This window comes from Bufo gargarizans, chromosome 10, assembly GCF_014858855.1.
Source record: "Bufo gargarizans isolate SCDJY-AF-19 chromosome 10, ASM1485885v1, whole genome shotgun sequence".
Taxonomy (NCBI): Eukaryota; Metazoa; Chordata; class Amphibia; order Anura; family Bufonidae; genus Bufo; species Bufo gargarizans.
The window spans coordinates 123930190-123943228 of record NC_058089.1 but is presented as its reverse complement, the minus strand read 5'-3'; the positions used below and the strand labels follow the sequence as shown (position 1 = coordinate 123943228).

Here is a 13039-nt window from a genome sequence, read left to right as displayed (position 1 = left end):
TACATGGATCGGATCCACAAAACACATGCGGACGTCTGAATGGAGCCTTACAGGGGGGTGATCAGGGAGTGTATATGGGTGATCACCCGCCTGTCATTGATCACCCCCTGTAAGGCTCCATTCAGACGTCCGCATGTGTTTTGCGGATCCGATCCATGTATCCATGGATCCGTAAAAATCATGCGGACGTCTGAATGGAGCCTTACAGGGGGGTGATCAATGACAGGGGGGTGATCAATGACAGGGGGTGATCAGGGAGTGTATATGGGTGATCACCCGCCTGTCATTGATCACCCCCCTGTAAGGCTCCATTTAGACGTCCGTATGCGTTTTGCGGATCCGATCCATGTATCCATGGATCCGTAAAAATCATGCGGACGTCTGAATGGAGCCTTACAGGGGGGTGATCAATGACAGGGGGTGATCAGGGAGTGTATATGGGTGATCACCCGCCTGTCATTGATCACCCCCCTGTAAGGCTCCATTTAGACGTCCGTATGCGTTTTGCGGATCCGATCCATGTATCCGTGGATCCGTAAAAATCATACGGACGTCTGAACGGAGCCTGACAGGGGGGTGATCAATGACAGGGCGGTGATCAATGACAGGGGGGTGATCAGGGAGTTTATATGGGGTGATCATGGGTGATCAGGGGTTTATAAGGGGTTAATAAGTGACGGGGGGGGGGTGTAGTGTAGTGTAGTGTGGTGTTTGGTGCGACTGTACTGACCTACCTGAGTCCTCTGGTGGTCGATCCTAACAAAAGGGACCACCAGAGGACCAGGTAGGAGGTATATTAGACGCTGTTATGAAAACAGCGTCTAATATACCTGTTAGGGGTTAAAAAATTCGGATCTCCAGCCTGCCAGCGAACGATCGCCGCTGGCATGCTGGAGATCCACTCGCTTACCTTCCGTTCCTGTGAGCGCGCGCCTGTGTGCGCGCGTTCACAGGAAATCTCGCATCTCGCGAGATGACGCATATATGCGTGACTGTGCGCCAGCCTGCCACCTCCGGAACGCACATGTGCGTTAGGCGGTCCGGAGGTGGTTAAGCAGGCAGCCTGCTGGCAACAAGTTGAAGTTAGAAGCACTAACACAGTCAGCGGGACCATATATTTCAGAATATAAACCTCGCGCAGCAGGTGTGCCCGTTCTTTATTGTGCATTGTTTTTACTACTAACCTAGAAAGTTAGCTCAGTCATAACTCAGGAAATTATCAGGAAACTATTATTTTATGAAAGACTACGCCTTGTTCGGAACTGGACGAAAAAGAGGCCCGCTCAGTTAAACTGTGGATAAGGCACGGGATAAATTTATGTTACCAGTTGATCTCCCTTTTTTTTTGTAGAATAGAAGGGGTGGGGGGTTGGTATTAAGGGTACAGTTGTTCTTGCTTTGTATTGTATGGAAACATTTTGGGTATAAGATGTATGTATGTTCAATATTGGTAAGTATGTACAGATTTTGTACCTTTTGTAATGTTAATATATAAAGATAGTTTCACACTAGCGTTTGGGAGATTTGGCAGGGAACAGCTTGCGGGTCCGTCTGGATCCACCATTGCCCGAAGCTACATGAATGCCATCTGTCCCCATTAACTATTATGGGGATTGGGTGAGATCCATCCAATTCTCGGCATATAGTTAGTGAGGCCGGACGGTATTCATGTAGCTTCCGGCTATGCTGCATCCAGAGAGACCCAGCAGGTGTTTTCCTGCTGAACACTAGTGTGAAACTAGCATAAATAAGTAAAACATTATAAATTGTATGAAGTATTGGCAATATTGCAGTCCCCTTCTATAATGTGTCTCAGGACTGGATCTTCTTCTCAAGATGTTTTAATACATAACTGTCAAAAAAATCTGCATTTCAGAACTGCAAAACAAAGTTTATCTTCAAATTGTAATTTTTTGTTCATTATAAGTAGATTTCTAATATATGCGTCTTAAACGAACATAACGTTTCTAAGTTTTAATGAGATGCTGTCAACAGACTAGAGACAGCCTCTTATGGTTCTGTATGGAATAATTGCTAAAACCACCCATTCACATGAGATGTCTGTTGGTCGACCCAGCCAACATTGGTGGAATCAGTTAAGTCTGTATAACAATATGTGGAACCCAACCTAGACATTAGATCAGCAGAGTCTTCCAAAATGGACTGTGCCAACAAATAGGTAATGTCCACCTTAAGAACATACATGCACAATACAGTAGGCAGACCTACCATTCTCTCCTGCTGTAAAACAAATCTAGGAGAATGAGTCCACATGTTGAGGTCAAATTGCAAAACCACATCATTTTGCTGTGGTTTTGGAAAAATCCTGGCAAAGGCCGCATTTGACCTTGACGTGTGAACTCACTCTTATGATTTATGCTCACCTGCAAGTGCTTTAATTCTAGATCTCTCAAACAGCCGTGCAGAACTATTTTCATTGTCCCAGTCGTCATCATTGGCAAGATCCCATCTGTTATTGATGTCATTATATTGTTGTTGAATTTCCAAGCTGTCATAATCCGTTGGTGAAAGTGGGCTACTCATGGCTGCAGCGGTGATATCAAAGGAGACTACAAAATGAATGACGTTCACTCAAAACTGAGCCATCAGCCTAGGAAAAAAGAGCAGATATGGTCAGCAGGGAGCCCAGTTCAGAGCATTTACAAGAGTAAATATAAGGTCAGACAGGGACGAACTGATGAGGCCGCATTGAGCTGCTGCAGTTTTTATTTTGAATGTTGAGGGGCTGCTTAGTTTATTGGGAAAACTGCTCCGCCGATTGTAATGGCCGTGCGGTCTTGTGGGCGAATCAGCAGTTTCCGGGCAAATTGTAAGCAGCACTCATAATTGAAATCTGCATTAGAATCACTGGTTTTTGGCCGAATCACCGCCACATCAGTTCCACCCTGTTTGGCCCTACCCTAAGGCTAACGCTACCAAGACTTTTTGCTGCATTACTGACTAATTTTGAACTATTGAGCTACAGCTGTAGTCCAGAGGAATATACTGAGCTGAGAGCAATCGCTATGCAAAGTCTCAATATAGCACTAGCCTTAAAGTTATTAATACAGTATTTTCTTACAAGTAGTAATCTAAATAACTGGTATTACTGTAAATTGTCAGATATAGCGAATTTCAGTAAGTAATAGAAGACAGTATTGGAATTTGAAGTGTTTAGTTGGAATTGTTGCAGTAAGTAAAGAGGGAGGGTGGAAATAGAAAAAGCATTAACGTGTAACTGTGATATGTTTTTTATTTGCTAGTGTATAAGAGCTAGGCATGTATACTGGAGTTAGGATACTTTCACACTAGCGTTTTGGCTGGATCCGGCAGGGTTCAGCAAAAACACTTCCGTTACTGATAATACAACCGTCTGTATCTGTTATGAATGGATCCGGTTGTATTATCTTTAACATGGCCAAGACGGATCTATCATGAACTCCACTGAAAGTCAATGGGGGCTGGATCCATTTCCTATTGTGTCACTTAGTGTCAGAGTTAAACTGATCCGTCCCCATTGACTAGAATTGCTCCACATTACGTGATGGAAAGAAAACCGGAGATGAACGGAATGCATTTTGGAGAATTCAGTTCTGTTCAGTTACGTTTTGTACCCATTGACAATGAATGGGGACAAAACAGAAGCGTTTTTTTCCAGTATTGAAACCCCATCACGGATCTCAATACCGGAAAATAGAAACGCTAGTGTGAAAGTAGCCCTAGTCTGTCAATGAGTGCCAAAAGATCTGTAATTACCGTATAATAGCAGCATTCATTAATGTCCCCTGTCCCTTTCCACTGCTCCCTTCAAATACCGTTGCTATGGCTTGTCTGTCTTCCCTTTAATATAAACAGAAGGCAGAGGGACGGTCCTTCACACTGCATGCCTGCATTAGGCTTCAGAGTGAGGAGGCGTGTCTCTCAGCAATCCAATCTGATTGGCTGGCAGGAAGCTGCTGGCTACAGCAAGTGTGTATGTGAAGTGAGGGAAGGCAGTTTTAGCCTCAGAGAACTGGCAGAGGAGCCACATTGAGAAGGTCATCATATTGTAGGGGTTAAAACAGCCATAACTAAGGGAACAAGTAATGGAAAACAGTGGTATGTGAAGAAACTAAAGATTGCTTTGTGCATAATGCTGCAGCATCAGTAACATATGGTAAAAATTATTATTTTTTTTTTTTAATGAAAACATGATAGTTACACTTTAAAAAAAATACATTAATTTCCAGGTCGGTAAATATTAAAGTTGTAATTCCCATACATCATCATCAAGGCACATCAAGAATATGTGGATCTATCTAGGCTTGTTTAGTCAGTTGCTGTATACTGCATCTTATTCTTTATCAGCCAACAACCTGCATCTGATATGGAGAAGTTACTGTAGGTTCTACCAGTTGTAAATGTGGGATCAATACATTATCCAAAGAATGATGGTTTGAGCATCCATCATTGGCCTTCTTAAAGGGGTTGTCCTACAAATATTTTACAGTTTTTAAACCAGCACCTGGATCTGAATACTTTTGTAATTGCAAGTAATTCAAAATTTTGCATAGCCACTGAGTTATTCAATAAAATGTATCTGTATAGCGCCACCTGCTGTTTTTTTTTCTTATTATTTCTTTGACCTGCTCACTCAGAAGGCCGCACATGCTCAGTTTCCTCCTTCAACTGCCTCCTGAGCTGTGATAGGTGGAGCATGGACACGCCCCCTTAGCTGCAGCAGAAAAGACACTCCCCTTGAGCTGCCATATTGATATAAATCTAGCAGAGCAGTGAATGGGGAGATCTCTGGATCCATGTGAGGTACAGGGCTGGTTCTAGCTTTGTTAAGAGGAGATTGTCATGTACTATATAATGTCTGATTTTCATTTTTTACATTAACCATGGTAGAACCCACAATACTGAGTCCATCTCAGCACATCTCCCAGTTTGATATTATAAATAATGTACACACATCTGAAATATGAACATTGTGTATTGACACAAAACTAACTTTATGGGGGGGGGGGGGGGGGGGGGTGGAGTAAATTGGTTGCTGTAAGTTAGTTACTTTTTCAAATGCCTGATATTGAATAAATGAAATGTCATCATTTAAACACTCCCTGTGTCCCTTTGTCCCTTACACTGAGTATCTCACCTAGTGGCGTCGCTAGAGGGGGGCGAGGGGGGGCAATTGCCCCCCCTATGTTGTCCCTTGCCCCCCCGGGTGCCCCCCCGCTGATTCCCCAGAGTGAATACTAATGAGCGCTTCCATTATGGAAGCGCTCATTAGTACCGAAGGACCAGGAAGTGGTGAACGCTCTGTACTCACCACTTCCTGGTCCTCGGCTGTCGGCTGTGCAGGGCTGCGCACAGCGTGAGGGCGCTCTGTGCCCTCACGCTGTGCGCGCCAGTTTAGAGCACAGTCGACTGAGGAGAAAATGGCAGGCGGCGTCCGTCCAGGAGCAGGAGAGGTAAGTGTTTTTATTTTTTATTTTATAGAAAATGTGGCTGCTGGGGGCTAATTGGAGGCATATGGGGCATTTGGAGGCATATGGGGGCTAATTGGAGGCATATTTGGGGGCTAATTGGAGGCATATGGGGGCATTTGGAGGCATATGGGGGCTAATTGGTGGCATATTTGGGGGATAATTGGAGGCATATTTGGGGCTAATTGGAGGCATATTTGGGGCTAATAGGAGGCATATGGGGCTAATAGGAGGCATATGGGGCTAATAGGAGGCATATGGGGGCTAATATGAGGCATAATGGGGCTAATAGGAGGCATATGGGGGCTAATAGGAGGCATATGGGGGCTAATAGGAGGCATATGGGGGCTAATTGGAGGCATATGGGGGCTAATTGGAGGCATATGGGGCTAATTGGAGGCATATGGGGGCTAATAGGAGGCATATGGGGCTAATAGGAGGCATATGGGGCTAATAGGAGGCATATGGGGCTAATAGGAGGCATATGGGGGCTAATAGGAGGCATATGGGGGCTAATAGGAGGCATATGAGGCTAATATGAGGCATATGGGGGCTAATAGGAGGCATATGGGGGCTAATAGGAGGCATATGAGGCTAATATGAGGCATATGGGGGCTAATAGGAGGCATATGGGGGCTAATTGGAGGCATATGGGGGCTAATTGTAGGCATATGGGGGCTAATTGGAGGCATATGGGGTCTAATTGGAGGCATATGGGGCTAATAGGAGGCATATGGGGGCTAATTGGAGGCATATGGGGGCTAATTGGAGGCATATGGGGGCTAATAGGAGGCATATGGGGGCTAATAGGAGGCATATGAGGCTAATATGAGGCATATGGGGGCTAATAGGAGGCATATGGGGGCTAATAGGAGGCATATGAGGCTAATATGAGGCATATGGGGGCTAATAGGAGGCATATGGGGGCTAATTGGAGGCATATGGGGGCTAATTGGAGGCATATGGGGTCTAATAGGAGGCATATGGGGGCTAATTGGAGGCATATGGGGGCTAATTGGAGGCATATGGGGGCTAATTGGAGGCATATGGGGGCTAATTGGAGGCATATGGGGGCTAATAGGAGGCATATGGGGGCTAATAGGAGGCATATGGGGGCTAATAGGAGGCATATGGGGCTAATAAGAGGCATATGGGGCTAATAAGAGGCATAATGGGGCTAATAAGAGGCATAATGGGGGCTAATGAGGCATAAGGGCTGATATGGGGGCTAATGAGGCATAAGGGCTGATATGGGGGCTAATGAGGCATAAGGGCTGATATGGGGGCTAATGAGGCATAAGGGCTGATATGGGGGCTGATATGAGAGGCATAATGAGGGCTAATGAGAGGCATAATGTGTCATCCACAGATGCCCCCATAACAGTGTGTCTTCCACAGATCCACCATAACAGTGCGCCTGTGCACTGACGAGAGACAGAAAGAAGGGGAAAGAATCCGTGGAAGCAAGCAGAGGACGGCACTGCAGACGACTGAATAGCTTCTTTTGTAAGTAAATTGCTTTATTATAACTGTATCCCTGCATATCGCAATTCTCTCGTATTTTGTAATCTTATTGATATATACTTATTTTGTTTGTGCCCCCCCATTTTTGACTGTGGTATCTTTGTGCCCCCCCTATATATTGTTCCTAGAGTCGCCACTGATCTCACCTTTTCTTATTACTTCATGTTTGTACCAATACACATCTTACACCGTTATTTTCTGATCCTGATTTTAAGCTACAGTAGAATAACACAAAAAATGTTGAAGTACTGTATATGTAAGAAACTATCATGAAAGACTGTGCTTTACAATATTAACCCCTTGAGGACCTGCGGTGTAGATGCACAATGGATGTTGTCTCTTTAAAGATTAATGTATGCAATTGGCGATATCTCAGATTTAACCCATCAGATGCCGTTATCGATTTGTGACTATGGCATCTGAGGCGGCTTCCCCCGGGAGCATTGGAATAAACTGAATTTACCATTAACAACTATATTAAATTACAGTAGTATATAGGAGAAGCAATTTAATGATAACATGTTCCGGACCCCTAGTGGGGCCTAAAAAAAGTTTAAAAAAAAGTTAAAACATTGTTTTTAAATATAAAAATTCAAATCACCCCCCTTTCCCCATACAAAACGTAAACATCAAAAATAAATATCATATGCACTGCTGTGCAAAATATAAATGTATTCATCCCATATGTAAAACCCTATAAAGGAAAAAAAAATCAAATGACCGATTTTGTGTTTTTTGTAGTCAGTTCACCTCCCCAATTTTTTTTTAACACAAACATACTCCAACATAGTATCAATACAAACTACAGATAGCCCACAAAAATGAGCCATCAGAAAAAAATAGGGAAAATAAAAAAGTTATGGTTGGCAGAATATGGTGATTAATTAAAATTATATAAATGTGGTATTGCTGGAATTGCACTGACCTGGAGGATGTTTGAGAAGGCCCAGGTGTTTCTGTGAGCGCCATTTTCTTCTCGCGCTACCAAGCACAGCCACTATACAATGTACGGAGCTGTGCTTGGTAAGCTGATCGGAGAGGGTTCCGGGTTTAGGCTACATGCACACGACCGTTGTTTTGGTCCGCATCCGAGCCGCAGTATTTGCGGCTCGGATGCGGACCCATTCACTTCAATGGGGCCGCAAAAGATGCAGTCAGCACTCCGTGTGCTGTCCGCATCCGTTGCTCCGTTCTGTGGTCCGCCAAAAAATATAACCTGTCCTATTCTTGTCCGTTTTGCAGACAAGGATAGGCAGTTATATTAATGGCTGTCCGTGCCATTCCGCAAATTGCGGAACGCACACGGACGCCATCTGAGTTGTGCAGATTCTCAATTTGCGGACTGCAAAACACACAACGGTCATGTGCATGTAGCCTAAGGCCTCATGCACACGACCGTTGTGTGTTTTGCGGTCCGCAAACCGCAGATCTGCAAAACACGGATGGTGTCCGTGTGCGTTTCGCTATATTCCGCTATCTGAGGATAGGTCATAAGTATTAAAAAAATGGGAAAATCCCTTTAAAGCATTTGCCTATAATATTTCATACATTGACCATATTGATTAACCATTTATATGGTTTTCATTCTTTTTTGCATATTTTTTGTACCATATTTTATGTGATTTGTATCACCTCTAGTGTTGGTTAACAATGATGTGTGGCGCTAGCCTAGCTCTGTAATTTGACCACAACATTTTTGTTCTTCCAAATTTCCCATAATGTTAGAAGCTAAAGATTGCTTTCCAGTATGGGCACAAGTTTCCGTTCACACTCACAGGCTAAGCTCACTTACAAGTGACCGCTACATCGTATGCAGAGTGGTCATTGTGTTTTCTAAAGAAAAAGAGGTGTGCCGTCTTAAAATTGGAGAAACCAATCACAGCACAGGTTTCATTATATGTTCTTATCCTGGAGACTGAAAGCTGCGCTGTGATTGGTTATATTAGTATGGTTTGCTTTTTCTCCTCTTGATACATTTTTTCCCAGTTGAAGGGGTTGTGCAGCCAAATAAAACTACTTAGACATAAATGTGTTTCCCTAAAGCAATTCACATACTAAGGCCTCATGCACACGGCCGTTGTTTAGAGTCTGCATCCGGGCCGCCGTTTTGGCGGCTCAGATGCGGACCCATTCACTTCAACAGGGCCGCAAAAGATGCGGACAGCACTCCGTGTGCTGTCCGCATCCGTTGCTCCGTTCCGCGGCCCCGCTAAAAAATATATAGCATGTTCCATTCTTGTCTGCGCTTTGCGGACAAGAATAGGCATTTATATTGAAGGCTGTCCGTGCCGTTTCGCAAATTGCAGAACGCGCACGGACGCCATCCGTGTTCTGCGGAGCGCAAAACGCACCACGGTCGTGTGCATGTGGCCTAATAGTAATATAGTTCCAGTTTGGGCTCCAACTCCCCTTTTGACCCCCAGTCACGTGACCACAACAATCCAGAGTACATACATGCGGCATGATGCTGTGTCTGCTGATCATGTGACTTCCTCCACTTGTAGCCACACCCCCTTAGACGAGAGCGTGCCCATCCTTTGAGGTCAGCCTGTTAGGTGCAGTGCACAGTCGGTAGCATTAGACAGCCCAGATACTACTACTATCAGCGTGTCTCAAGTGATTAAGATACAGTGACAACGCCGCTCGGTGACCTCTGTCTGCCTGTGCTGCTGAAACTAGCAGGCACTTGCTTCTAGCAATGATGCAATTCATCTAATAGGGCGGGGCTTCTAGAAATGATGCAATCCATCTAAGAGGGCGGGGCTTCTAGCAATGCTGCAATCCAAGAGGGCGGGGCTTCTAGCAATGATACAATCCATCTAAGAGGGCGGGGCTTCTAGCAATGATGCAATCCATCTAAGAGGGCGGGGCTTCTAGCAATGATGCAATCCATCTAAGAGGGCGGGGCTTCTAGCAATGATGCAATCCATCTAAGAGGGCGGGGCTTCTAGCAATGATGCAATCCAGCTAAGGGGGCTTCTGGGATGTCCAACACTGGTGGTGGCCCCGCCAAAGTTATAAAAAGGCGCCAGCCTCTACAAAACTTTGACGCATCCAGCTCACAGGCATAGAAAATAATGAATGAGACCTTTTATAGACCTAGCGTGAGCGGGGAAACGTTACAGATTGCAGTGCAATGAATTATTGTGCCACAATCTGCGCGTGAAATAAGCCGAATATTAGCGTATTTCAGGATAATAAATGACCCCCAAGTGCAATGTGCACATAGTTACAGGGATATTGGAACTAAACAGTGTTCTGTAGACTGTAGATTGCTTTATCCTGTATGACTCTACAGTTTTTGAGGACAATGCACTAGTGCTTCCCCGGCATAATTTCATAGATGCTGATGGTCCTTGACAGCACGATATCGGCGTACTTAGACATACAATATACCATTCACATTGAGCTGCTGAGCAGTATGGACACCTGGGACAACACTGCAATCAGTGCATTTCATTTCAGGCTTTTTCATTTTGGCAATTTCTGGCATATTCTAGGTGGTCTTGCAGGGACCACCACCAATCACAAGGGGGCTGTGGTTTCCCATCATGGTAGCCACTCTTCAGAGAATTGCAGCCCTCCCCTTTTATAGAGCATTGCTGCCCCTTCATTGTCATTTTCCTTGATGGAAAAATCTCTTTATGCAGCATTTGTGGAGCATATGGCGCCAGCCATGGACTGACCCACAGGGGAGCAGGTGGATCCCCTGAGCAAGAATGGGCCCAGAGTGTGCCACCCTTTCATAAGTGACACATGGCAGAGTAGACTGACTGTACTACCTACAGGCAACATACCACACCTCAAACAGCCTATGCGTCCATGTATAAACTACTCAGTTTATTATTATGGATTCATCAGATGGCTGAGATCCCTTCTGGGCACGGAGGCAGGCCAGTCAGTATCCTCTTTCTCCATTGGCGGTTCATGCCTATCACGGCACTGCTTTTCCGGCAGGCGCTGGCATCGCTCACACTCACCCTGTGTGTATTGGGACTAATACTCGGTGAACGTCTCTACAGGGCTCCTGGAGTTAATCCTTTTCTCTTGGTCCAGCTGCTGACTAAGTGCTGATCAGCCTTCCTATTTAGCTAGGCTGGTCGGTTTTCTAGTGTCTAGAAGACTGTAAAGTATGCCCATCTGAGGGGGTAACAATCTTACCTCCCACAATCTATAGGAAAAACATATATATTGAGAAGGAGCAGTAGTATACTAATATACTATATACTAATAAGGGTATACTATATACTAATAAGGGTACTTTCACACTAGCGGCAGGACGGATCCGACAGGCTGTTCACCCTGTCGGATCCGTCCTGCTGCTATTTTATTGACTATAATGGGGACACGGGCAGAGCTCCGGCGCAGCACGGCAGTGTGCGCTGAGAGGCCGTCGGACTAAAAAGTTGGCCATGCAGTACTGTTAGTCCGGCGGCCTCTCGCCGTGCTGCGCCGGAGCTCCGCCCCCCGTCCCCATTATAGTCAATTGGGACGGAGCGGCAGTCCGCGGCGCGGCGAAATAGCGGCGGGACGGATCCGACAGGGTGAACAGCCTGTCGGATCCGTCCTGCCACTAGTGTGAAAGTAGCCTAAAACATAACTTTTAATTAATCTATATATAAAGAAGAACGTATATGTGTATGTTCTGTGATTACTCAAAAAACGCAACCATTGATTTCAACGAAACTTGGTATACACATCCCTTGCTACCTGGAAAGAAACCTTGTGGGGGTCTCATCTCTCTAGGACGTACCGTTCCGGAGATATTCCCAAAAAATGACCTGCATTAGCATTAGCCAATACAAGCCTGCAAGTCTTTCGCTTCATATCCCTTATCAGCCAATAGAAGCTCGCAGGCCCTTAGTCTCCACACACACAGCTTTACTCCAGGTTTCCATAAAAACCCAGCCAACCAAAGTCGCACGACACACAGGGCACAACTACACTGCTACATGCATCCATCTTGGATGGATTTTTTTGTGACGGTCGTGTTGCTGTCGCAGCATGTCATAGTGCAACACCATACCCTATCATTATAAAAATTGTTGAGACAAAATGTTGCGCAACACATGTCGTTGTGTAGCCCTAGCTTTAAAGGGGCAGGGTCCTGTGGAGGTCACTGTTAAAGGGGCGGGCACTGTGGAAGTCACTGTTAAAGGGGCGGACACTGTGGAGGTCACTGTTAAGGGGGCGGACACTGTGGAGGTCACTGTTAAGGGTGCGGGCACTGTGGAGGTCACTTAAACGAGTCAGGCACTGTGGAGGTCACTGTTAAAGGGATGGGCACTGTGGAGGTCACTGTTAAAGGGGCGGGGTGCTGTATAGGTTAAGGGGTGTGCCCGCGAGAAGGTGACTGTCAAGGGAGTGAGGTGCTGTGAAACTCACTGTTAAAGGGGTAGACTGCTGTGGAGCTCAAAGTTAAGGGGACAGGCTGCTGTAGACGTCCCATTGTAAGGAGGTGGGGCACTTTGGGGGGGGGGGTCATAGTTAAGGAGTGAGGGGCAGTGGAGTTCACTGTTAAGTGGATGGGGTACTGTAGAGGTCACAGTTACATATTATTTTAACGACACACAGAAACATTAAATGAAATAAATGAAATATACCTGTGCGAATCCGGGTCCTTCTGCTAGTACATGAATAATAAAAATGATTGGGAATGAGGAACACAATCCCTTGAAAAATCAAGCCCCCAATTTTAGACTAAAAGGCTACATGGACCATGTCTAAAATTGGGAGCTTGATTTTTCAAGGGATTGTGTACCTCATTCCCAATCATTTTAATTATTTATGTATTAAAAGGTAAGTTTTATTAGTTATTACTGCTCCTTCTCAATATATATGTGTTTTTTCTAGTGTCTAGTAACAAAGTGAAGGTGTGATCTCTTGTCTGACTACCCATGTACCGTACCTAGCCTGACTACTGAGCCTGCCCTGACAGACTGTATTCAGACTACACCTTTTGCCTGATCCCTTGGTGCTGTGCACCAGTGTTCCTGACTCTGTGGGTCAGCAGCCAACTACACCAGGACTACTCCAGGACATAGAGG

At 45.3% G+C, this 13039-nt stretch overlaps 1 protein-coding gene and 1 long non-coding RNA gene across 4 annotated transcripts in view; one reads left to right on the top strand and one right to left on the bottom strand.

The window, feature by feature from the left end:
- Nucleotides 1–13039, bottom strand: part of SPTBN2 (spectrin beta, non-erythrocytic 2) — a 258310-nt gene that overhangs the window by 105585 nt on the left and 139686 nt on the right. For both annotated transcript variants that reach the window (XM_044270585.1, XM_044270582.1), the window contains exon 2: nucleotides 2385–2611. In XM_044270585.1, the coding sequence (XP_044126520.1) occupies nucleotides 2385–2544 (160 nt within the window). In that variant the 5' untranslated portion in view covers nucleotides 2545–2611. The remainder of the gene's footprint in view (nucleotides 1–2384; nucleotides 2612–13039) is intronic.
- Nucleotides 1–13039, top strand: part of LOC122920831 — a 97871-nt gene that overhangs the window by 28416 nt on the left and 56416 nt on the right. The window lies entirely within an intron of this gene.